The following is a 27,391-nucleotide window of genomic DNA, read 5'->3' as shown; positions in this document are numbered from 1 at the left end:
CAGGATTTATTCTTTGTAAGCCTAGTACTTATTCTATCGGTCGCGTTTGCCGAACCGCTAGAATACGAGGACGTAAACACACTAGCCTCGGTTGTCAAGAGTGTGTGTATGGGGGGGGGGCAGACACAGACACACACAGATATATATATATATATACGACGGGCTTCTTTCAGTTTCCATCTACCAAATTCACTCACAAGACTTTGGTCGGCCCGGGACTATAGTAGAAGACATTTGCTCAAGGTGCCAAGCAGTGGAACAAATCTTTTTCTTTTACTTGCTTCAGTCATTAGACTGTGTCCATGATGAGACACCGCCTTGAAGGATTTTAGTCGAACAAATCGACTCCAGAACTTGTTTTAAGCCAAATACTTATTCCATCGGTCTCTAAGTTACGGCTACTTAAACACACCAACACAGGTTGTCAAGCGGCGGTGGTGGTGGTGTGACAAACACAGACACACACGTATAGATATATACATACGCATAGATATATACATGTGCTTACCAACCACATTGTTCCGGGTTCAGTCTCACTGCGTGTCACGTTGGGCAAGTGTCTTCTACCGTATCCACGGGCCGACCAAAGCCTTGTGAGTGGATTTGGTAGACGGAAACTGAAAGAAACCCGTCGTATTATATGTGTGTGTGTGTGTGTGTTTATGTCTGTGTTTGTCCCCCCAACATCGCTTGACAACCGATGCTGGTGTTTTTACGTCCCCGTAATTTAGCGGTTCGGTAAAAGCGATCGATAGAATAAGTACTAGGCTTACAAAAAATAAGTCCTGGGGTCGATTTGCTCGACTAAAAGCGGTACTCCAGCATGGCCGCAGTCAAATGACTGAAACAAGTAAAAGAATAAAAAAATATACATATATATATATATAGCACCATCCGAGCGTGATCGTTGCCAGGGCCGCTCACATTCGAGAAGAGTACAACTGTCGAGCGAATCTGTAATTAAGACCTCTCTGAATAGGGAGGAGTGAGCCTGTTTTCTCTCGGTAGTTTCTGTTGCGAAAGAGGTAGTATGGAAGACGAGAGTGAAAGGAATTGCAACAGGCATGTTCATCTCCAGTCTCGAGCTAATCGACTTTTTCGTTTTCCACATGAAACGGAAAATAAGGCTGGAGAAGAAATGCCTGTCGCAAAGTGTGTTTCGTAAAAGACGGAAGTCTATAGCAAGTATGTTGCGAGTGAAAGAACCTGTTTAAACGAGAATGTAAAAAGGAGAAAGCAAAGTCTTCAGTGTGAGTATGTGGTTTGTGGGATCGACCGCGTCCTCCGCTTCATTTTTTTGTAAATTACTCATTCTCATTTAATTGTATATATTTTGTTTGTTTATTCATACATTTCGTCTCATTCGATACCCTAACCCCAATGTTTGTTTTGTCTGTCCTCGTATCTTCCCTTCTTTCTCTCAACCTCGTGGTTAATAAAGAAATTAACTGGCTTCCGTGCCGGTGGCATGTAAAAAGCATCATTCGAGTGTGATCGTTACCAGCGTCGCCTTACTGGCACTTGTGTCAGTGGCACGTGAAAAACAACATTCGATCGAGGTCGTTGCCAGTGCCGCTAGCCCGGCTCCTGTGTAGGTGGCACGTAAAAAACACCATTTGAGCGTGGCCGTTGCCAATACCACCTGACTGGCCCTCGTGCCGGTGGCACGTAAAAGCACCCGCTGCACTCTCGGAGTGGTTGGCGTTAGGATGGGCATCCAGCTGCAGAAACATTGCCAGATCAGATTAGAGTCTGGTGCAGCTGCTGGCACTCCATTCCTCAGTTAAACCGTCCAACCCAAGCCAGCATGGAAAGCGGACGTTAATCGATGATGATAAAAGATACATGTGAGAGCACATATAATGTAAGAGCGTCGGAAGAAATGCTTTGCTCTATTCTCTGGGTTCACATGTTACTGTTGTCAACTCTGCCTTTCATCCCACTGGGTTCCTAAAGTAAAATATCATCCACGTAGCGGGATCATTTTATTTGACAAAGTCCTCTCGCTCAAAGTTTTACGCTTTGTACAAATATTTTTTTTAGCCTCAGCCTAGCCCTGATCGAGCCGACAAACCTACAACTACAAGCTTTTCACCCCTGTTTTCTTGTATACATTTATATATGGTAAACATTATCCAATCTTTCTTTTCTCTCTCTCTCTCTCTCTTTTTTATAACAGTAAAGTGTCATTTGAGGGTGATTTGGCAGTTATTTCTAGTAAATCATGCGAACACGTGGTGGTTCCGTCGTTGGTTTGGGCGTTGCAAGATTAAAATGTAATAGTATATTAAAAAGTAGATAGATCGTATTTGATGGCATAAAAACTGCAAGGGCATAATAGAAGCACAAGATGTCAGCAGGGCATATTTAGGGAAAAGCAACAACAAAACAACTTTTAGGGGACAAAGGCACACACACACATGTAATATTTGAAGCAGCTTCACGTAGGAAATCATGTAATTTTGCGGGGTGAAAAAAATGTGCGTCTATTTATGCCATCAAATTCGATAAACATCAAAAACTTCGACTAGAAAACTTAACGACACGTATAAATTAATGAGTTGGAGGGATTGTCACTGTTCAAAAAATATTAAAAAAACAAAACTTGAGAATGTGAAGAACTATTCGTTTAGTCAGCATTTTTCTGAAAAAAAAAAAATGGTAAAGAACCATCATCGAAACCATGATGCAATATAAAAGAGAAATTAAACACAAATATAATAACTAAAATAATAAGTTATATTTCATCTTAAATATCATCAATATAAGATATATTTATGTTTTTCTCGTGGTCTTTTGGCCGGCTCTTTACGTTCTCAGTTCAAATCAAGCTGAGGTCATCTTTGCCGTTCATTCTTTCTGGGTCGATAAAATAAAGTACCAGCCAACCCTTATGGGTCGATATAACCGACTGTTCCCTCCCCTAAAATTTACGGCTTTGTGCTTATGTAAAATTAATCATAGATTTGATGGGGTTACGGGGTAGAAGTAAAAGTGACAGCAATCAGCTAGAATATTATTTGACACATTTCGATAGGAATGGAATAGTGTGATAGAGTTATTTCCCTTTTACCGGATGTTTCTCTGATTTCCCAGAATCCTGTTAGCGCCACGTCCTCACAAGTGGAGACATTGCAGAAGGTGTGAGAGACAAGACCAACAACAACAACACCAGCCACACTTGAACTAAGCATCCAACATGAATATTTTCAGGCTCATTGGAGATATGTCACATTTGTTGGCAATCATTATATTGCTGCTGAAAATATGGAAGACAAGATCTTGTGCAGGTTAGCTAATATTTAATGCCTTCCTTTCACCTCCGTCTCTCGGACTGCTGTCTTTTTTTTCTCCCTCTCTCTTCAAACTGACAACTTTACACCGGTTCATTCATAACTTTACTTCAGAAACTATAATATACTATTGCTTCATTTATTTATATTAAACGGCCAAATGTCTTCCAGCTTTTAACACAGCATTTCAACCTTTTATTGTATAACGCTTTGCAAGAACGCACCATTAATGAAACAAAGATGTTAATGTATTATAACATCGCTCTAATCCGACACTGGTAAACTCGTCCTACTCGCTTGAAATGGGAGGCGTTAGATTATATTGCAGGTTACTTCTGAGATAAAGTTGGTTATCAGTGATAAATATTAATCTCTTTCAAGAAATTTCTGAATTCTTTGCACCTTTTTTGAGAACATTTTACAATTTTATCTGCAGCAAAAGTATTTTATGGATTTATATACCATTGCCTTAGAACTAAATTGTTGCTATAACTTGGAATGCGTAGATTGTGTGTGTGTGTGTATATATATATATATATATATATATATATATATATATATATACACACACACGTGTGTGTGCTTTTTGTTCGGTTCATAATTGCAGATATCTTGCAACATCCCATGTTCGGGATCTTTAACCTTCATTCATTACTATATTGAACGCACCTGTAAATCCCTGTGATTTTTTTTTGTTTGTTTTTGTGTTACTGTAACTGGTTAATTAATTGAACACCTGCGCTAGGTTTAAAATTTGGCTTCAGTAGTAACGAGTACGAATTATCAAGGAAGTTCTCCACCCCGATAACTGTGTCTCTTCCACGCGCACATACATACCTATATGCAGGTGTGCTCATACATACATACTCGCTTACATACATATATGTATAAATATATGAGGTAAGTGAGCAGTGGATGTTGTATAGTCTGTGGTAGTTTTTATTCAATGCCAATCATATATTTAATTTGTTAGCTTTATTTGAACGAATACCCTACCCCCTCACCCACTAATTTTAAACACTTATCCCCTGCACTATTTAAATATCGTTTGATATAAATATTTAATGTAAACATTGTTTATTAATAAGTTTATAGAAACAACTTTTCAGAAATCATTGGAGAAGGTGTGTGATTACTCGACATGCTAAAAATAGCAGCCAAATTATACACATCATCTCAAACCATGCTGCATCGCCTTTATATATATTCATGCGTGCTCCATCTATGTAAAAAAAAAAAAATACCAGCCAAATCCCCCTCTTTCAAATAACCTACCACCTTGAAAAAAAAAGACTGGATGGTTCTACCTTTGATCATAGGTCTGTTGCATCAGGCTTGCCTTTGAACTAACCATCAGTTGCATGCCAACTAAAATTATTATGTTGGTTGTTGTGATGATAGTGCTGTATATGGCTATGCAGTTAAATCTTGCTGATTTTTTTTTGCTGAAATCTGCAGTGAAACCTACGTAAAAAACACTATTAGAATGCTTCGTTGTAAATATTTCCATTTTGCTGGCTCGGCATAAAAGTTAGCTAACACACACACACACACAAAGAAATCAGGAAATGATTCACAAGGTACTTCTTCCAGAACCCTGCGAAATATTCTCTCTCCCCTCTCCTACTCACACACATACTATAAATATATAACAATCAATGTAAGTACTAAGAGGTTTTAGCAACATCCTGCCGTTTTCGATGGAATGTCAATATCTGCGAGGAAGAGAGTTTGACGGTTTGTCTTCAACCCTGCCTCATGAAGTATCGAGACGTCGGCGGCGACCGACTGTGGGGGTGTGTGACTGAGTTCTAGTAGTAGTAGTAGTAGCAGCAGTAGCAACAGTAAAGAGAGCAGGGAGACAAGACGAAGGGTTATGGTTATGTATAATTTGCAAGGTGGAGGTTTTTAAGTTGTAGTGTCTACGTATGGCGTGTACACGTTGCTAGTCAAGCTCTATCGACTGCTGTGCTGCCACATAAGCCATAACTCCGTGCTCACTTCCGTTTATCTCTCACTTCCTTCTCTCACGCAAACGTGATTCTCTTGGATTTTTTTTCTCTCTTTTTCTTTTATACTTTCCTTCTTTTCTTTGAAAACTCATCGATTTTTAAAAAAAAATTTCCCTCCCCCAACCCCGAGGATAGTTAATAAAACGACTTTTGAAAAATGTTGGGTGACGTATTTATAGTCTTTAAATTAATTTGCTGTAGGCGGGATTCGTTTGAATGAAAAGTCCCGTCCAAATAAATATACAAGCTGCAAATATCTATGCATCTCGGTATTGGGCCCCTAAAATATATAGCTACGGACCTTATACTTAGATATTTTACTGTTAAACACCACTCGGGGTCGGTTTGTTTCTTGAATTGATTGATAAATTTTATAGTCTTTATCTCGGTGATTTTTTTTTTTTTTACTGTATTACTGTAGAATGTTTTTTTTTAAATTAAATATTAGATTTGTATTATATAGCCGTTGTAGACTTGCAAAATACATGCGCATACATACTCTGTCTGTCTATGTGTGTGTGTGTGTGTGTGTATGTATATATATATATATATATATAATGATATGTTACATTACTCGATAGTCAAGATAAAACTCTGAGTTTTCAAATAGCCAGATAACCGAAGAGATGTCGTAGATTCCCACTTCGGCATCTGAAACTCAGAGTATTATCTTGACTATCGAGTAATGTAACATATCATTGTATAGATAAATTTCCTCTATTTACATGATATTGAGGTCTCTCTCTTTCTTTTGTTATCTTACCGTTTTACCAATATATATATATATATATTGTGGTGCATGTATTTAATGCATAAATACACACAGACACACTGAGTCTGTATGATACATATATAAATTGTAAGTTTATCGTGTGTTTGTGTGTATATTGTGTATGCATATGTCCAGGGGTAGATGGTGGGCGTTACTTTTAGCCTACGTTAGCCTGACCTCTTTATTTTTTCTCGCCGGTGTTTTTTTTAATGGTGTCCGGTCTCACTCAGTTGTCTTATTTTGGCTTTGTTTTGTCTCGGTGTGTCACACGAATCCAGCATATCATTAGCGGAGCTAAATGAGATTATATACACCTAGTCTTTTATACTTAAAACATCTGACCCGCCAACCAAGGGAGGCGCAGCACGGTCCACTCAGCCTGCTAGATATAGCAACCAAATCCCTGGTAATGCACACTGTCTTAAAAGAAAAGAGAAAGACGCATTAAATTATTTGGTTTAGAGATACTTTTGGGTGAAGGGAGCTCCAGACGGGATGGTCGCGGCTAAAACGTCTTTATAGTTCTGCTCAATCGGGACTGATCATTCAATCGTCTGCAATTTTTTCTTATAATATCGCGACTATTTTGTACTGTTTTTTGTACTATTTTGTACTGTTTACCTAATACTTCGTATTACCTGTTTCGGCTTTTTACGTTTTATGTTCAAATCCCAACGAGATCAACATTACTTTTCGTTCGCACGGGGTCGATAAATTAAGAACCCAGCAAGTGAAGAGCAAGGGGTTTATTTACTCGAATGCTTTTTACTTCTCGTTGATTTTTGGAACTTTTAAAATGGATAATTCTGTATCCGATATTACAACGAACGGTCTGCGAGTATTCGCCATTTGCCACGAAAGTCGGCTGAAGTTAGATAAATATATAAATTAGATTTAACTATTTAACTAGTTGCTAATCTTGTCCGGGATAGAGCGGGGGTGGGACTCTACGTGATCGTTCGGTTTACTAGATAGAAGTCAAATTCCATCTCAAATTGTACCCCTGTTGGCAAATATATATATATATATTAGTTGTTTTCCCTGGACATAGATATAAAATAGATATGCTAGGTGATGGTCACGGCTGAAATGTTTGATCAGTCAGAGGTGTGCTCAATCACGGCTGCCTTGGCGTTAAGTAACAGCGACACTTTTGAAGATGGGCCATCAAAATAAGGACATTGAATAATATAGTTTCAGATCCACTATGTCTAAATAAAATGTTGGTATGATCATAGCTGGAATACCTTTGATCATAATGGTCCGCTGGACCAGAGGTGACTGAGTGCTGAGACAACTATTATCAAGTGACAGGAGTCCTCCTTTAAAGCAAGTATGTTTTTTTTGCCAATAAAGGTACAAGCCACTTACGATGGGGACTGCTCTGAACCTGGTTTGGGAACTCTTGTATTGGTCACCATCATTATCCATTCGTTTTTTCCATGCATTCCATTTTAGGGTTGGCTTCAATGGCTGCATTCCCTTAATAACCAGCCACTTGACAGAATGCATTTTAATGTGGCACCAGCTCTTGAAAAATTATCGTATCCCCAGCAAAATTAAAGAGTCCTCTCTATCCTACTTTGTCTCTTTCTTTTCCATATAGCCAGGCAGGAAGAGAGTTAGAGAGAGAATGTGTGATAGAAGTAAGACGATATAAAAGAGAGTAAGGGAGTGATAGACAGCTGCATGATGGTTATTGGTAAGGAGCTTGGTTAGGAACAACCTGACAGAGTAATTAAAGAGAACAAAGCAAGAAGGTATTAGGGGAGAATAATACAAGAGATAATGGTAGATAGCTACAAAACAGTTGTTAAGTAACTAAATAGAAAGTGTGTGTTATGGTTGGTGAAACAAAAAGGGAGATAAGGCATGATTGAAGGGGGAGTACTGGAAGAAAGAGAGACAGTGAAACATGGGTGATAGTATTGGTCTCCACCAAAAGGACAACTTGTCTTGACCTGTTGAAATTAGATTTAATTTCTGTGACATGACCTCAGTTTGAATTGAAATATTAGCAGGATAAAAGCTTGGCTCTTAATATTTGCCACCTTTCTCATTTATTTATTGAATTCCCATTGCCCCTACCAATTCTATCAAATTCTATGTGCATCTATCTTCGTCTTGGTGGTAGAGCCTACGTAGGGTCCTATAAGAAGCAGTCATCATTACCCTTCCTGGCTGGATTCCTAAGCATGACCAACTGAGATTTAGAATACTATTTCGTTAAGATTGTTTTTACAGATATTCTATAGAATTCATAGCCAGCACTGACTTTTGCTACGTTTCGTATCAAAACGTCGGATGTAAACAAACAAACAATGTGATCCAAGACAAAAATCGGTATTGAGTGTATATGCCATATTACAGGGGTTGTTGCCCCTTCATCAGCTCTCACCTAACCCATGATTGCTTTCAAACACGTGCTTATATAGAACAACCTTAAAATAATGTAAGAAGCATTACTGAGACAGTAGGACGTAATATTCATCACCATCATCATCGTCGTCGTTTAACGTCCGCTTTCCATGCTGGCATGGGTTGGACGGTTTGACTGAGGGCTGACGCGCCAGAAGGCTACACCAGGCTCCAATCTAATTTGGCAAAGTTTCTACAGCTGGATGCCCTTCCTAACGCCAAGACATAAAAACATTTAGCTTGCTTCATAGTATATTATGTTTGCATAACAAAGTACCACAAATCATTAACTATGGATATTATCCAACCAGCTCATTCTTGGTCTACCTTAGGCCTCCTGCTGGTTGGCTTGGCTTGAAGAATCTATTTGGCAGTTCTCTCCTACATTCTAATCACATGTCCATAGTAAAGGTGCAGTGATCTCTCAATGCTAGAAATAGCAGCTTGATCTGGAGAGACTCCTTGATCTCTGAGACACACCCTGTCAAGTAACATTTCTATCATCATCATCATCATTTAGCGCCCGCTGTCCATGCTGATATCGGTTGGATGGTTTGACCAGGGCTTGTAAGCTGTGGGGCTGCATCAGTCTGGTTTGGCATAGTTTCTACAGCTGGATGCCCTTCCTAATGCCAACGACTCCGAGAGTGTAAAGGGTGCTTTTGTGTTCCACCAGCATCAGCCACATCGCCTCCATGAGGCCCAGCGCTTGAATGGTGCTTTTTATGTGCCACCAGCATGGGTGCCTGTTACATGATACCAGTATCGGCTACATGTATTTCTAAAATTCCCTGTAATATATTTGCCCAAAGTTAATATATAATTCTAAATTTAGAAGTGAGTAAACACTCTTGAAATATATTTGCCAACTAAATGTGGCAGTCCTATAGAGGACGATGCTACTGTTGACTTTAACTCCGAGATGTCCTCCTGGGGCTAAAAACAACAGTAGCATTGTCCTCTATGGGACCGCCAGTTTTAGCAAATATATTTCACGATTCTGTGCTACTACTGTTTACTTCTCGCTCAGATATTTAATATTGAGCAAACACTGTTATACATTATATATTAACTATTACATATAATAAACTCTTTTATATATTGGTTTCATTATTGATGCCAGGGCTGCCTGACTGGTTCCTGTACTGGTGGCGCGTAAAAAGCACCATCTGAATGTGGCTGATGCCAGTATCCCCTGACTGACTACCATGCTAGTGGCATGTAAAAAGCACTATCCAAATGTGATTGATGTCAGTAACCCGTAACTGGCTCCTGTGCCGGTGGCACGCAAAAGGCACTATCCAAACGTGGCCAATACCAGTGCCCCCAGAGACCCTCTCCTGACTGGTTCCTGTGCCAGTGGCACGTAAAAAGCACCCGCGACATTCTCAGAGTGGTTGGCATTAGGAAGGGCAACTAGCTGTAGAAACCTCGCCAGATCGGATTGGAGCCTGGTGCAGTCTCTTGGCTCTCCAGACCTCAGTCAAACCGTCCAACCCATGCCAGCATGCAAAACGGACATTAAACGATGTTTCGACTTTTGGCTCAAGGCCAGCAATTTTAGGGGAAGAGTAAGTTATTTATATCAACCCCAATGTTCCTATTTTAATAACCCCTTAAAGGGTCAGAGGCAAAGTCAACCTCAGCAGAATTTGAACTCAGAATGTACAAATGGACAAAATTCCACTAAGCATTTTGCCCAGCGTGCTAATGATTCTGCCAGCTTTCATATATTAACCTCATATAATATCCCCTTGTTAGTGCCCCCTTCTATTAATTTAGGAGATCTGAGATGAATATGTCTCCAATATATCTAGTCCTAGTTTCCAAGTCATCTAAACCGTTTAGGGATTATTGGCTTTATAAGTTAGGGGAGAAAAGGGGGCACTTCCTCCCATGACTTTTACTGCCCCTTGAGACTGGTGAGACACATGTTGTTGAAGAACAGGTTCAAGATCTATTCAAAAAGCACAGATACGTAGGAATTCTGGAGGGACGTTCTGTGGAGGAAGGTAGAAGTGTTTAATGTGTTATGTAATAGGCGAGATACAAGAGAAGTGGGACAGGTCAGTTTGGCTGTAAGAGAATGCTGCTAGTCAGTTCAGCTGAGCCTGAGCCATTATAGTATTGGTAGAGAGATGAAGTAAAGAAATAAGTATTGGTAGAGAGATGATAGTGATTGACATGTGTCTCAGTCAATAAAATGGTTTTGTTTTGGATTCAGTGTGGAGAATCTGTAAGCTGTGAGTGTAGCACCAGCAGAGTTGCGTAAATGTGTGCAGCAGTACTCAAATGTCAATTTAACATGAAGTTTTTAAAGGATCAATAACAGAGCCTAAAGAAGAATACTAGTTTTTGAGGGAGTTTTGTGTTTGGAGAGTGCTCTTATAGATGTGGGATTATCAGGGGAGATCATCAGAGATGTGACAGATGTAATTAGAAACACTTTGTGTTGTCCATGGTTAGAGAGTGTATGAGAAGAGAATTGCTTTGATAACATTTTACTGTGAAATATTTATTCACAAGGTTATCAATCTAATAACCTGTATAGGTCAGTAATATACATGATAGGCCAGATCAGGATTAACTCATACACAAGCTGTTGTTTTGAATAGTAAGTTATCAGCCAACTTGCTATTATAGCTACCTTTCTCCCCTTCTCTGCAAACTGTTGCCAGTTTCTGATAATTCATATGTTGTGCTTCTTAACAGGTCCTGTGAATTTCATGGTTTTCTTTCTCAAGATTTGTTTAAGATTAATTTAAAATGTGATAATCATAAAAACGTTTTTTCCTGCTAAAAATAATTCACTACAAATTATATTTGTTATTGCTGCTTTTTTTTTTTTTTAAATCTAGTTGCTTGTGTATATCAGACTTAATGTATAGATAAATTTGAAATGAAATGTTTGATGTTGTAGTTTTTGTCTTGATGACTGAGAGAAAATGTCATTTTAACACAGTATGAGAGAAAATCTCTCATGCTGTCTTAAAAATACAATATATGTCAGCAAAGTGAATGTTGTCCCAGACATAACTCACAAGATTGTCAGACGTATTTGACCATTTTGTCTTGCAATGTACTTAGTGATCCTGTTGGCGATGTTGCTGTGTAAAAAGCACCCAGAACATTCTGTAAAGCATTAGGAAAGGCATCCAGGTGTGGAAACCATGCCAAAACAAACAAACAAACAAAGGGGCCTGATACAACTTCCAGCCTTGCAGCTCCTGTCAAACTGTCCAACCTGTGCCAGCATGGAAAACAGACATTAAATGATGATGATGGGCCTTGTCAATGATGTGTACCTACTTGTTACATGCCTAAACAAAATTCGTTCTTCCTATATATAGGAAACAATGAATGATACATTCACTGATATTGTAGAAAGCTGCTGGGCTGAAATAAACTCAGTGTATGCAATTGAAATGATATTTGCCACTTTCCAGTTTATAATTATGTTTCTAACATGCCCATGAAGAGATTTCCTCTTGGACAAAACCCACAGCATCATACCTTTCAATAGTGTATATATGAAAAAATGGTACACATCATCTTTATCGTACACATCCGCTTTCCATGCTGACATAGGTTGGACAATTTGACTGAGGACTAGCAAACCAGATGGCTGCACCAGGCTCCAATCTGATCTGGCAGAGTTTCTACAGCTGGATGCCCTTCCTAATGCCAACCACTCTGAGAGTGTAGAGGGCACATTTTATGTGCCACTGGCATGAGGACCAGTCAGGCAGTACTGGCTATGGCCGTGCTCAAATGGTGTTTTTTATGTACCACCTGCACAGGAGCCAGTCCAGCGACACTGGTAACGATCACGCTTGAATGGTGCTTTTTACGTGCCACCGACATAGAAGCCAGTCAGCTGCTCTGGCAACACAGATATTTTAATTTAATGCTGGTTCAATTGTGTACAAAATCTTTGAAATAGTTTACAAATTGCCATTAGGCTACTAATTATAAATTTGCTTTGAGCTAATGGTTTTTGAAACATTGCATATAGAATTCTTATTGTTATTAATTAGATGTTTACTGGGTGCTTTTTGTTCATGCCAGCTAACTTACGAGGTCACCATGCAGCTTTAAGTTAGGAGATGAGGGGTTAAAGTATGAGGGAAGGGACCAGAGAGGAACAAGTATCTTGTAGAGGGGTTGCATTTTAGAAGAGAGAGTGAAGGATTGTAGTTGAGTGGGGAAGAGATTAAAAATTAAGGTCCAAGGTGAGATGAAGTGAGTAGGGGGAAAAGAACCAGGAGGTGGAGATTGCAAAAGTGTATGGGAGAGTAAGAAACGGTTAATGGGTGAGGCAGGGGATGATAGGTAGGGAAGGGGAGATGACAGTCATGGTGGAGGTGGTGAGAAAGATATGGAGTGGTTGGGTAGTGTCATGAGAAAAGTTTTTTTTTTTTTAATAAATTTATTATAATTAGAACATCTTCAAAATCAATCTTAAGTCTTGAGAAAGAAATTCATGAAATTCACAAGGCTTATTGATATGCACACATTAACTTTTTTTAGGTGTTGTACTCTTTGTCTTTGCAGCCCCTGTTCTTAAGTTTCCACAGTTGAGGAGCTATAAAAAGGCTTTCCTAATAGTTTGGTATCCATGTGATCTTGGGTTCAGTCCCATGGCATGGAACCTTGGGCAATTGTCTTCCACCACAGCCCCAAGCTGATTGACACCATGTGAGTGGATTTGCCTGACAGAAACCGTGTGGAAGCCTGTCGTGTATGCGTGTGTGTATTCCTGTCAATATCATGGGATGATTGTAAACAAGTATCACCTTCATACAAGCAGTGTTGTTCATTTCCAGTCTTCCATGAAAAACTGGTCTGGTCATGGGAAATTTTAGATCACTTTAAAACAAGAACCTTGTATCAGAATCAGAGATAATCACAGACAGGTTGGTATCAAAAGGGTTAAAGAATATGATGTATCAATTGGTAACTCAAGGTTGGGGTATCATACAATTCACAACATCGGTAGTGGGAGCACTGTCTAAATGACAAGTGCTAACATTTATTGTGATGGACTCAAATCCAATTTTCATTTGGTAGGTTATGACAGATTAACAAGGTCTTGTGAGTTTAATGCCATATTATTTTGTTTAAATATTGTAAATATGTTATTTAAATAAAATAAATACCATTTTTGGTATTCATAATATTTGAACAATATCAATACTAGCTTTGGTATTTGAAATATTTGATTATCATTAATACTGTTTTTGGTCATTTAAAGAATATTTTAAAAAATTGGTTCAAAATATAATAGAACTATATTCTTTTTTTTTCTCTATTTTCAATTATTCTTCCATGTTGGTATGGATTGGGTTTTTCTCTGTCTTCAAACACAGTGTTTGGAAGGATAATGGACGTTCAAAGTTCAAGGGTACACACACACATTAATGTTTGTTTTTATGTTCATCATTATCATCATCGTTTAATGTCCGTTTTCCATGCTGGCATGGGTTGGACAATTTGACTGAGGTCTGGAGTGCCAGCAGCTGCACCAGACTCTAATCTGATCTGGCAATGTTTCTGCAGCTGGATGCCCTTCCTAATGCCAACCTCTCTGAGAGTGTAGTGGGTGCTTTTTACATGCCACAGGAGCCAGTCAGGTGGCCCTAAGTTATTTCTGTCTCTGTTTTAGTGTTTGTTTTACACCTGTTTTCACATACTGACACAGGTTAGATGAACAAATGTTATTAATTTACATCTAGATGGCCTTCCTGTATCAAACCCTTACCTATTTTTCAATTAAGGAAGTTTTAGTTAGTCATTTTTGAAAGTGTGGAACTACTGGATGAGTTGTTGACAGAGAAAATGTCAACAAACCATCTGTAGCTTAGCAGTTCTATATAAGCATTCCTGCAGATACATGCACACACACACACACACACACACACACACACACTATAAAAGGGTATGTGTATATAGCATCCTTCAATACCCATGCTAGCATGGGTTGGATGGTTTGACATGATCCAATGACTATAGTGTGTTCCAGTGTCTCCTTTGGCATGGTTTCTGTGGCTGGACATTCTTCCTGGCACCTATGTGTAGGTGCAGGCTTCCCAACTATGTGGTCTAGGTTCAGTCTTGTTGTCGGGTGCCTTGGACAAGTTCTTCTACTATAGCCCCTTTGTGAGTAGATTTGGTAAACAGAAACTGAGAAAAGTTTGTGTGTGTGTGCATGTGTGCATACACATGTCTTTGTGCTTACGTTGGTGTTTCTCCAAAACTCTGTGAGCTTCCAGCAGTGATATTGTTGTCATTTCTTTTGTTGAATATTTAGTTGGCTTTTCATTTTCAATGTCTTGTGGAATAAGAAAGTCCTTACTAAAAAAAAAAAAAAGATAAGATCTAATGACAGGAAACGTATTCAGCTGTAAATCAATGCTTTAATAGAATACTAATCCAACCCATGCTTGCATGGAAAAACTGTCATAAACTGAACTAATGAATGAACATACAACAGGTCTCCACACAGTTTCCTTCCACCAGATTAACTCATAAGGCTTTTCCTACCCTGGGGTTCAAGTAAAAGACAGCCAAGGTGCCACACAGTGTGGCAGAAACTAAAGCAATAGAGTTGCAAAGCAGATTTCTTAACCATATAGCCATACTTGCCTCTGGCAGTTTGATTAATATTTGTTTAAAATATTTAATTTGGTAAATTAGCTGCTCTGAGATAGGAAAATCAATTTAAATGACTTAAAGACAAATGGAAACAAGAGCACTCAGGGAGTGCAAACCTCTGCCAAGGCCAACACCAGCGTCCTCTCAACGATTAGCTGGAGATGATTTTTAAAATAGGAATATCTGAGATAAACTTGATTGCGCTCACAAACAAGAATACTAAAAATGAACCTGACTGCTCTCGAAAATTAAGTAAAAAAACAGGAAAAATAATCCAGAATCCTTGTCCGGTACCAGATCAGTCCCGAAATCTAATCAGTTCGTGCCAGTCACGAGGCCAAACATCCCTGAAAGTTTCATCCAAATCCATCCAGCAGTTCTTGAGATATCTTGTCCTCAGACAAACAAACAAACATGACTGAAAACAATACCTCCACCTTCACATTTCCTTTTTACACGCTAACGTGAGTTGGACAGTTTGAAAGAATCTGGTGTGCCACAGGTGTTTCAGGACAATTAAACCCCATAGGAAAATTCCCCCAACGACAACTACCCCATAGGACAATTACCTCCCCCCTCTAATATAGTAAGAAGTTTTAAATCCTCATCTGTTGTCCTTGGGTGGAGTAAATATCCTAGACTCACTACAGGGCTGTGCAGAGCTCAAATGTTGGCTTTGGCATGATTTCTATGGTTGGGGTGGCAAACGGAAGGGCTGCTCTGGGCAGCACACACTCTAGCTACACTAGTGTTTCCAATCATGAGGAGATATTACTTCGCTTAGTAAAAGATGACAGTTGATGAAAGGACTTCCAGCCATAGAAAAACTCCATCTGACCCATGCTAACATGGAAAAGTGGCCGTTAAAACAATGATGATGACAATAAGACTATTGATTCATATAAAGAAATATTCATTTTTGATTATATTTACTGTTTGTCTTTTTAAAGATACCTTAAACCATTTGTGGTTTGTAAGACTAATTATTTTAGTTTTCTGAAGATTCACAATTGATTTTATTTCCCTCTCTTATTAGTCTGTTACTTTTATAATTACCGTAAGTATATTCACATAATTCACACGTGGGAAATTTGACTGGCAACTGTTAGTGCTGTCACCTACAGTTGCTTTCAAAGTAAGAACGGGAGAGAAAGAGGGTTTACTAAGAAATAAAGGGGAAGATGGAATTTCTCTTTAAGGGGAGAGAACCGCTAAGGGTTTATAATTTGATTTTTTTTGCTTTATTATTGCTATGTGAGATCTTTTTGTTATGAGTGAGAAATGAAATATTTCCATATAATTCATTTTTTTCTTCTGAGTGTCTTATATAATTAAGTTTTACTTGTCAAAATTTGAGAATTGATCTTAAAATATGAGACTAATATTTTCAGTATATGATTATTATATATATGTGTGTGATTAAAACATCAGTTGCTAAAGGTGATTGGAGCTTGTAGAAGAGGGTGACCCAAGAAGACTTGGACGTGGGACAAAGTGATGAAAGCTGATCTTAGGACCCTGAACCTCATGAGGGAGATGACAAAATATTGGGATGTCTGGTGATATGAGGTTCTCGAGGAGATGTGTGTGTATTAGATATTAGTGATGGATGCAGTATTAGTACTACTGTATAGCAATCTTCATATCTTACTTAACATAGATGTATTGTAAGGATGCTGTAATGCTGTAGTATTCATCTTGAGAAAACCTCTTATGAAGGCATTTAGTGTTTAAAAGCAGAGAAATATCAGTAGCAGATGAAAATTGTCCATCACAGGTGGTGGAACAGCTAGATCCTGTCATCTCTGCATGTTTGCACTTCATCACGTATTCACTATCACTATATACTAGCCAAGCCCTGCTTCCACTGATTTAGGAAAAAAAATAACCTGGTACCTGGATTGCCAGTAGCATTCTGTATAGATGTCTAATGCTTAAAAGCACAGAAATTGTTAGAACCAGAAGAGAATTCATATGACCTAGCAATTACGACACTGGTACTGGACAGTTTTCTTCCGTAACCAGCAAGCAGGGCCTCATATCAGTGAGGAGGGGGAGGCAGTACGCATTGATGCCGTCGAGAGGTCGGCCCCGAAACGGCATATATATATATATATATATATATACTTATTAATCCAAAGGGAGGCAATGTGAGCAGCAACTAAAGGAACATTACAAAATCCACAGAAAGATCAAACACATATATTCATTTATATCTACAGAACAGATATAGAGTCCGATGTTTAAAAATATATAAATATATAAGAATCAATGTTGCATATATAACACATTAAATTTATGCTTAAAATCAAAAAACATATATATATTTTGAGTGTTGTTGTCACTAGCAATCTCAAGATATAACTTTGTAGTTTGTAATTTATATATATATGGATTTTGTAATGTTCCTTTAGTTGCTGGTTACATTGCCTCCCCTCGGATTAATAAGTATATATATATATATATATATATATATATATATATATACATACATACACATTAAACTCTTTAGGTTTCAAACTACTCAGTCCAATCATCATCATCATCAAAGGTATTGCTTATTTATTGATATTGCTTTCAATCAGTATATATATATATATATATATATATATATGCATACATATACATACGTATAAAAGGGAGTTTATGTGTGTATATATCAGCTGTGGCTGTTGGACGTAACACCCGGGCAGCGCTGGGACGCATTGCTTGTATATTATAAATAATGAATGTGTGTGTATATATAAATAAATACCTGAGATATATTTCATGTATTTCTATCTCTATTTTTTCAGGTATATCTGGCAAAAGCCAAGTGTTGTTTGCTTTGGTCTTCACAACTCGTTACTTAGATCTGTTCACATCCTTCATATCTTTCTATAATACAATAATGAAGGCATTCTTCATTGCTTCCTCCTATTTCACTGTCTTCCTCATCTACTACAAGTTTAAGGCAACCTATGACAGCAACCATGACACGTTTCGAGCAGAGTTTTTGGTCGTCCCTGTTGGTGGCCTTTCCGTTTTGGTCAACTCTGAATTCACTCTATTAGAGGTACGTACACCATTTATCTAGTTTTAAATACTGTATTTCTATGTTTGTTGTTATTTGCTAGCATGTTGGACAAAATGGTTAGTGGCTTTTCATGTCTTTACATTCTGGGTTCAAATTTCACCGAGGTTGATTTGCCTTTCATCCTTTTGGGGTCAATAAAATAGGTACCTGTTGAGTACTGGGGTCGATGTAATCAACTGTTTCCCTCTTCACAGATTTCAGGCCTTACAGCTATTAAGTAGAAAGATTTGGTGCCACATAAAAGCTCTCATACTGGTGCTATGTAAAAAGCATGCAGTACACTCTAGCATTGAGAAGGGCATTCAGCCACTGTAACCCTGCCAAAACAGACAATTGGGGCCTGTGCAGCTCCCTGGCTTACCGGCACCTGTCAAACTATCTACCCTTTGCCAGCATGTAAAACACATTAAATGATGATGATGATGATGATAAATGGTTTCATATTTTGGCCTTGTGCCAGTAGTTTTAAGGGGAGGCGTTTAGTCAATGTCATCAACCCCAGTACTTGACTGGCACTTGATAAAAATCAAGCTCAGAGGGACAAAAGGCAAAGATGGCCTTGACAGGATTTGAACTTATAATGTAATGAGTTGCAGGAAATACCATATTGGAAGAAATGCTTTGCAGTATTCCTTCAGGCTTGCTACAATCTGAGTTCGAATCCTTCTGAGATCATCTTTGTCTTTCATTCCTCCGGAGCTAATAAATTGTAGTAACATCAAGTACTGGAGTTAATGAAATCGACTAACACCTCCTCCCATTAAAAGTGCTGACCTTGTGCTAATTATTTATCCCATCCCCATCCAACTTTTTGTTCATGCAGTTAGAAAAATCGCATTATTTATGGGATGACCCAATGTAAATTAATAATCTACATCTGTATACACTTGGCATATATATATATACATATATATATATACTGAATTCCTCAGCTTCTTTATCAATGCTTCATTTTATCCTTTTTTTTCTTTTCTTCTTTTTTTTCCAGATTTTGTGGACCTTCTCTATTTACTTGGAATCTGTAGCAATTTTGCCTCAGTTGTTCATGGTGAGCAAGACTGGCGAAGCTGAGAGTATTACCAGCCACTACCTGTTTGCTCTGGGAAGCTATCGCTTCCTGTACATCCTAAACTGGATTTATCGTTACTACTTCGAGGGATTCTTTGATCTCATTGCTGTTGTTTCTGGATGTGTGCAGACTATACTTTACTGTGACTTCTTCTATCTATATATCACAAAAGGTAACTACAAAGATCTTGCCAAAGAAACTGGATCAATATTGTCTGTTTAGACAGAAATCTTTTGCTAAGAGTTCAACATAACTGCAAGCAAAAAAAAAAATACAATTTGTTACTTTTAAGAAAGCTGTCTAATTTTCTCCAATGAATATTAATAGATGAAACTATATTAAGCATTTACTTAATGAATATCGATTTATTCTAGTAATACAGGCGTGTTCTGTCAATCTATATATATATATATTATATATATATATATATAATATATATATAATATATATCTTAAATTTTTTTAATGTTTAAATCTCTGTAATGGTGCTCCAGAATATTTATGAAGATTAATTTTCAGTGGACTTAATCATAATTAGTGTCGGGTTTTAAATAACGCCTAATTTCTATTCAATTTTGGTTATAGATTTATCTATTTCTGGTGGCTTCCTACATTTTAGCTGTTTTAAAATCCCTTTTTTCAACTTTCATTATTTCCAATATAGGAATATATTTGGAGTCATGCAACCATTAATTCTTTTATTGTTATTTTAATTTTTTTTTTTTTTTTGCCTTGAAGGATTGATTTATAAATTTATTAATATTCTTCATCCTAAGGTGGCAAGCTGGCAGAATCGTTAGCACATTGGGCAAGAATTCAAAATTCAAATTCTGCCAGAGTTGACTTTGCCTTTCATCCTTTCAGGATCAATTAAAATAAGTACCTGGGAAAGACTGGAGTCAGTGTAATCAACTCACCCCAGCTCCCATAATTGATGGCTTTGTACCAAAATTTGAAACCATTAAGGCAGCAAGCTGGCAGAAATATTAGCATGTCAGACAAAATCTTAGCAGCATTTCTCCATATCTCTTTACATTGTGAGTTCAAATTCTGCTGCGGTAGACTTTGCCTTTCGTCCTTTCAAGGTCTTTAAAATAATACTAGTCAAATACTGGGGTCGACATAATCGACTTACTCCCTCCCTTAAAACTTGCTGGCCTTGTGTCAAAATTAAGAATAATAATTTCTAATGACAAAAAGTTAATTTTGATACTGATTTTAGCACTCTCTCTCTCTCTCTTTCTCTCCTTGCAATTTTGATAGACAACTAATCTTATTTGAGAAAATGTCTTGCAAAAACTACAAAAATTAAATATGGAAAATATTTTTAAAAACTGAATGCATCTTAACATAGATTTTTATTTATTTTCTCCCCCCTCTCTGTTTTTTTTTTTAAATTAATAAAATATATCTGAAGGAAATATTTGCTATATTTTACACGTGAAAACATCAAGTATCAACTTTTTCTCATGTTGTCTTCCACACAAGAGGCTTAAATCAGAAAATGGTTAAATATATAATTATTTTGTGCCAAAGCATTGCCTTTCATTAATGGAATACTAATACCGTGTAATGATCATGTATCACCACACACATTCACTATTTTTGTGAGTGTTAGGTAATTAATTTCTTGGTATAATTATATTTCAGAATTAATTTTTGTTTTTTTTACCACACTTGCCTTCTGAAAGTTAATTCTGTTTTATTCACCTTTTCTTCCTTTTTTTAAAAAATTTTTTTTATACAACATATCATAATACTCATAGAGAAGGGCAAATTAGGACTCCCTTCTGCACAAACACTGCTGTATTTAATACATTCTTATACATTGTATTTCTTCCTGATTACATTTAATACATATTATGTGTATTCTATTTTTTTAATCTTTATGAACAAAAAAAAACCTCAATATTCACAAATATGTTATTCATAGAATTAAACTTAAAATCCAGTTTTACACATTTCCACTTGCGTCTACTCGATCTTGAATATTGTAAATTTTATCCAGTAGAATTTTCTGTGATAAATGTCTTATAATTCTAGTAATTAAATCTAAGAAAATTTTTACGATGAATGAGATTATTATTATTTTTATTATTATGATAACAACAACAATTATTACATTCTATATGAGTAAACAAGGATGGTGTCTTGAGGTTTGGTAATGACAAATCTCGAGAATCTTTCTAGGGTTCTTGCAGAATACAGGATTGCACTTTGCAGTGCAAGTCTCAATTTCAATATCCTTCAGACTCTTAGGGAGCAATTGTGGTGTTGTGCCAAGTGCATCCATTACCACAAGAATAACGGTCAGCTTAGTATTGCTTCATCTGTCTAGCTAGGTCCTGATATTTCTCAGTTTTTTTTTTCACCATTTCTTTGGTGTCCACTCTGTTATGGTATTGCAAACTCTATGATCTTACATTATCTGCTTTTCTTTTTGGCCACAGTAATCATGTCTTGTCTGCTTGCTTTAATAGTGTTGTCAATCTTTGCAAGGAAGTCCCATAAAATCCTGTAATTATTTTCTATCACAGCTTTTGGTTCAGCTTCATAACACTTTTCTGTTACTTTGAAGCCACACTTTCAGCTAATAACCCACATTATTATTATTATTATTATTATTATTATTATTACAGTAGATTGACAGGATTGTTAGGATGTTGCACAAAGTGCCTTTTGCTATTTAATTATGGCCCTTTACTTTTCTAAATTCAAATTATACTGAAGTCAACTTTGCCTTTTCATCCCTCTGTGGATTTGGTGGAATAAAATACTAGTCAAGTTGGTTTGATCAACTGACATCTCCCTTCGGTTCTGTAGCTTTGTGCCTATGTTAGAGGCTATTCGGTGGCGAACTGGCACGATTGTTAGCATGCTGGGCAAAATGTTTTGTAGCATTTTGCCTGTCTTCACATACTGGGTTCAAATTCCACTGAGGTTGAATTTGCCTTTCATCCTTTCGGGAGTCAATAAATTAAGTACTAGTCATCTACTAGGGTCAGTGTGATCGACTATTCCCCTCCCCTCAAATTCCATGCCTTGTGCCTATAATAGAAAGGATTATTATTATTGTAATAAGGTGGCAAGCTGGCAGAATCGTTAGCACACCGGGCAAAATGCTTAATGATATTTTGTCCATCCTTACGTTCAGAGTTCAAATTCTGCTGAGGTGGACTTTGCCTTTCATCCTTTTAACATTGATAAAATAAGTACCAGTTACTGGAGTCAATGTAATTAACTAGTCCCCACCCTGAACTTATTGGTTTCATGTCAAAAAATTGAAACCATTATTATTATTATTATTATTATTATTATTATTATTATTTCTTGTGCTTCTCAGTTCCTAAAATTAGTTTTTTTAAGATCTCTCCATCAGGTCTAAGTAGTACCTAATAAGGCATTGTTTTGGTTCAGTGCTGATATCATATTTGATTTTAAGTTAGTCAAAGAATTGTAGCAGTTTCTTTGATATGGTCCCCAGTGTCTCTACAACTACAGGAACAACTTTGGTAGTGGTCTTGCTCTTTCTTTCTAGTTCCACCTTTGCAGAGTTGGTCATCTTTTCGACTTCTTCAGCTGCTTCATTATGGTCATTTAGGACTGCTTATCTTTATTCTTAAGGCAATGTGCTAGCAAAATTGGTAGGATGTCAGATAAAATGTTTAGTAAAATTTTCTGTCAACTCCTTATGTTTTGAGCTCAAATGCTACCTAGGTCAACTTTGCTTTCCTCTTTTCAGGGTCATTAAAGTATTAGTCAAATGGTGGGGGTCATTGTAATCAACTGACTCCCTTCCTCTTAAAATTGAAACCCTTATACCAACATTAAAAAGAATTATATAATTTTTTTTTAATTGCTTACACTGTAATTGAGCTAAATTACAGTTTTCAAACACTTCTAATGGTGATGCAACATTTGTAATGTTTTACTTAGAAATAGATCAAAAACAAAACCAAATATATTATATTGAACGTTTATTTTTGCTAGTCAATATTTATTCCATTGTCAGTTTTTAAATCCTCTGTCAGTTGTATTTAGTGAGGTTAGGGTTCACTGGAAGCCCAAGACAGTCACATTATTAAACCTAACTTTTGCTCTATTACAAATTCAAAACAGATCTTCTCTTCAATTGGCAGTTGCTTTTTTGATGTAGGAAATATATTTACATCTACTTAGTGTTGAGTTTTCTTGCTCTTTCAAATATGAAGTGAAAGTTATAAGTATTTTATTTATAAAATGTTAGTCTTGTCTTTTTCCATATTTTTCTATTCTGTTTTTAGAAGTATTTCTATTGTTTTATAATTAAATATTTTTTTTTGTAGAGTACATATTGGTTGTTCATATTTGAGGAATGGACAAATGGTTTTCTATTTATGTGTGTGTGTGTGTGTGTGTGTATATATATGATGGCCATCCACTCGTGACCGAGGACCATTGCTGACCTTCAGGAACACTGTGCACTCTAGGACTAACTTATATTTTGTATTTGCGGCTCTGTTGATGGCTTATGAGCCCTGCTCTTGACAAGCATACACGACTGCAAACATTGCAGACCAAGCTTTCCCCATTCACTACACCAGCAGTGCGCTTTCAAGTAGCATGCTCAAGATTTTCATGCTGAATATGTACTCTCTCAAAAGTGTTGACTCCTTTAACCTGCTTCCTCCATCTGTGGCGATGACATGCATTGTTCTCACAGTCAGTCTCCTGCATATCACAGGCCTTTAATGAGGACTTGACACAGTCCTTAAATCGCAGCCTTGGTTTTTGCTGGGGTCTCTTTCTATTCACAAGTTCCCCATATAGCATCTGCTTAGGGATCCTGCTATCCTTCATTCTAATAAGGTGTCCAGTCCAACGTAACCGGTGTTCGTGCACAATCACCTCAATACTCAAGATATCAGCTGTCCTCAGGATCTGTGTGTCTGGAGTTTTTAAGGTTCAGCCAACATACATACATATACACGCATGCACACACATGTGAAAGCACATAACCTAAGCAATTAGGGTGATGCATTCATAATCAGTAGACCATGGGTTCAATTTCCAAACTGAGCAACACGTTGTGTTCCTGAGCAAAACACTTCATTTCACATTGCTCTAGTCTACTCAGCTGTAAATAGGTTGCCCCTGTGATGGACTAGCCTTCTGACCAGGGGCAATGTTGGCCTACTCACCTGGCTAATAGAGTGGCATCATTTGAAAGCTAAAACAATACAAAGTGCATTGTGACCAGCAATGTATAACAACATCCAATAGTCTGATTGATCACAAGATATATATAGTATACACGCACACATAATCACACAACATATAAACACCCATATGCATATGTATTTACACACATGCATATGTAACTGCCTATACATGTATAAATGTTTATACAGGTACCGAACCTTGGGATTGGAGGTTTTCTGGATTTTCCACATTCCTGGACATAGGCTTTTTAGACATGGTAATAAATAAAAATTATAAATTAAAACAAATAACCACTTAACTATGAGTGAAAGGTGTCCACACAGCAGCAGTCACACGGGAACTGGCGTCGTGTGACACATATACCATAGAAACCAAAACAAAGAAGCCATACAGCGAACTTCTACAGCCTGCAAAATTCAAAGCTAACCAATTTCAAAAATAGTTGGATTTCTGGATAAGAGGTTCGGTACTTGTATTGATATAAATGCGTAATTGGTTATGATTATTTTTTTGCATTTCATTATATATCTATATGCCAGGGCAGACACTGGAGCTCAGCATATTTTGCTCAGCTCTGGTTTGTTGGTTCCTCTCAGACCATCCAACCCTTGCCAGCAAGGGAAACAGATATTAAATGATGATGTATCTCTACTTTCTTAATTTTCAGATTTCTTCTTTTTTTTTTTTTTTTGCGCTATTCTTCATGGTTTCAGAAACCTTGGTTATTCCTGTTTTATTTGTTGGCCATAAATATCTATTTTACAATTAGTTGTGGTTAAAGTTGTCTTGTCTTAATTGCTACTAGGGTCCTGTTTTAGGGTCTCGTTTTTCTCTTTGCTCTCATAAAGTATTTTGGTTTTAGATTTTTTTTTTTTGCTTTTTATATATTGGTAAAAATAAAAAGGGGTTGAAAGCCAGAATCTTTTTAAGCTTCATACTAATGGATGACTTGTTTTGGTAGTTGTCTTATGGTCTTTGAGGTGAAACTATGGTGAATAGAATCAATAGGTTTTCTATGAAGATTCTGAAATATTTCAAAGCTTTACATTGACAACCTTCTCTTGCCCTCTTTGACAGCTCTTGGATTTTTATTTTTATTTTCCTCTTCCAGTTTTACGAGGCAAAAAGATTACTCTACCAGCATGAGTGAAGAGGCTACGAGTTTGCCTGAGGCATGAGAAGGCTGCAAGTGTGCTGCTACTACTTCTACTACTACTACTACTACTACTACTCCTCTGATGGGTTGGAAGAAGTTGTTTGTTACTGGTATCTATGGCTGGCTTTCACATAAAACACTGTGGTAATTCATCATTCTCTTCCTCATTGATTTCACCTTACCAAGCAGTGAAAAATCCTCATTAAAGCTTTTAACAAAATCCCTTCTCTGGTTTCATCACAAACCTCTTCCTTTCCTTCCTGCCATCTCTTTTATTTTAGGGTTACATTGCTCAACCTGTTTACTCCCTTCTTTCCTTCTTAGGTTGTTAGTCACCTTGTCTCAGTGTACTTTACTTAAACCTAACAACCAATGATAGAACCACACAACAAACCTCTTTCACTTGACTTCTCTCTCTCTCTCTCTCTCATATGATTCCTCCAGCACTGCAACCTCCTTAGACCACAGCAGTGTTGGAACCAATCTTTCAAAAGACATTTCTATGAGATTGTGGTTGTAAACAAATGATACAACAAAAAAGAAAAAAAAAGGAAAAGAGTTTCAAATGTATAATAATTGAAATATCACGTTTTTTTCTTGATATCTCTTGAGTTACGTTATTATTCCTTCATTTCTTATCTCTTGCCTTTGTTTTAGTCTTTTGTTTTTTTTTGTTTCCAAAGCTTAAACTCTATTCTATTCTTTATTAAACTGTTATTTCAATCTCGTGGACTGTTGTTTTAAGTTAAAATCCACACAGATGAATCATTAAACATTTTTTTACACATATACATAAGCACGCACATACACACACACTCACACACACATACACACTCACACACACTCACTCTCACACACACACACACACACACACTATGAAAGTCACTATACATCCTGGTACTTTGTTTCCAACTAGTTAGTCATTATGTTCATAGAAATTCACTGGAACTTTGCTGGAAGAGTACGACAGCAACAGTACTATTCCCATTTTTCACTTTAAATGACTGTGAAGGAAGAAATTCATGTAAAACTTTAGCTTCTGACAGTCTCAGCCATTATTGTATGCCTACTGATTTTCTGAAAATTCTTTTTCCATGTGAATAAATCATATTTCATTGTAGGATGCTGTTTTGTCATTATTTCTAATTTAATGCAAATTTCTTTTATTTTCCTGAATTTTTTTTTTATTTTTCATTATATATATATATATATATATCATCATCATCATCATCATCATTTAACGTCCGTCTTCCATGCTAGCATATATATATGAGTCAATGACTTTATTATTTCCATTTTGCTTCTCAGAACAGTTGATTTCACTTCCTCCAGCTAATTCTGTAAGAGTGGACAACAACCTGTTGTCAAGGGTCTCACAGGGTCCCTTTCCACAGTACTTATCATCCAAGTATCAATCTGAAACACACTCGCTGTCCTCAATAAAACAGTTTTTCTGAGCATGTTCTACCCTCAGTATTATTATTATTATTATAATAGCAGAGAGCTGGCAGAAACATTAGCATGCTGGGCAAAATGCTTAGTGGCATTTTGTCCATCCTGACATTCTGAGTTCAAATTCTATCATGGTCATCTTTGCCTTTCATTCTTTTGGGGTCGATAAATTAAGTTCCAGTGAAACGCTGGGGTCAATGAAATCAACTTACCCCCTCCCTAAAATATCAGGCCTAGTTATTATCAAAGTAATGAACTGGCAGAATTGTTAATGCATTGGACGGAATC

General features: G+C 37.0%; 1 protein-coding gene across 1 annotated transcript; it reads left to right on the top strand.

Moving 5' to 3' along the window:
- The first annotated feature begins 3,096 nt into the window (after positions 1-3,096).
- On the top strand, positions 3,097-26,771 carry LOC115209140 (ER lumen protein-retaining receptor 2). Its single transcript, XM_029777293.2, has 4 exons — positions 3,097-3,290; positions 17,945-18,204; positions 19,214-19,466; positions 25,607-26,771. The coding sequence occupies exons 1-4, from the start codon at positions 3,200-3,202 to the stop codon at positions 25,639-25,641; spliced, it is 639 nt and encodes a 212-aa protein (XP_029633153.1). The 5' UTR covers positions 3,097-3,199; the 3' UTR covers positions 25,642-26,771.
- The last annotated feature ends 620 nt before the right edge of the window (positions 26,772-27,391 follow it).

The sequence above is a fragment of the Octopus sinensis genome, linkage group LG3 (assembly GCF_006345805.1).
Source record: "Octopus sinensis linkage group LG3, ASM634580v1, whole genome shotgun sequence".
Lineage (NCBI taxonomy): Eukaryota > Metazoa > Mollusca > Cephalopoda > Octopoda > Octopodidae > Octopus > Octopus sinensis.
This window is presented reverse-complemented; position numbering and strand designations above follow the sequence as displayed.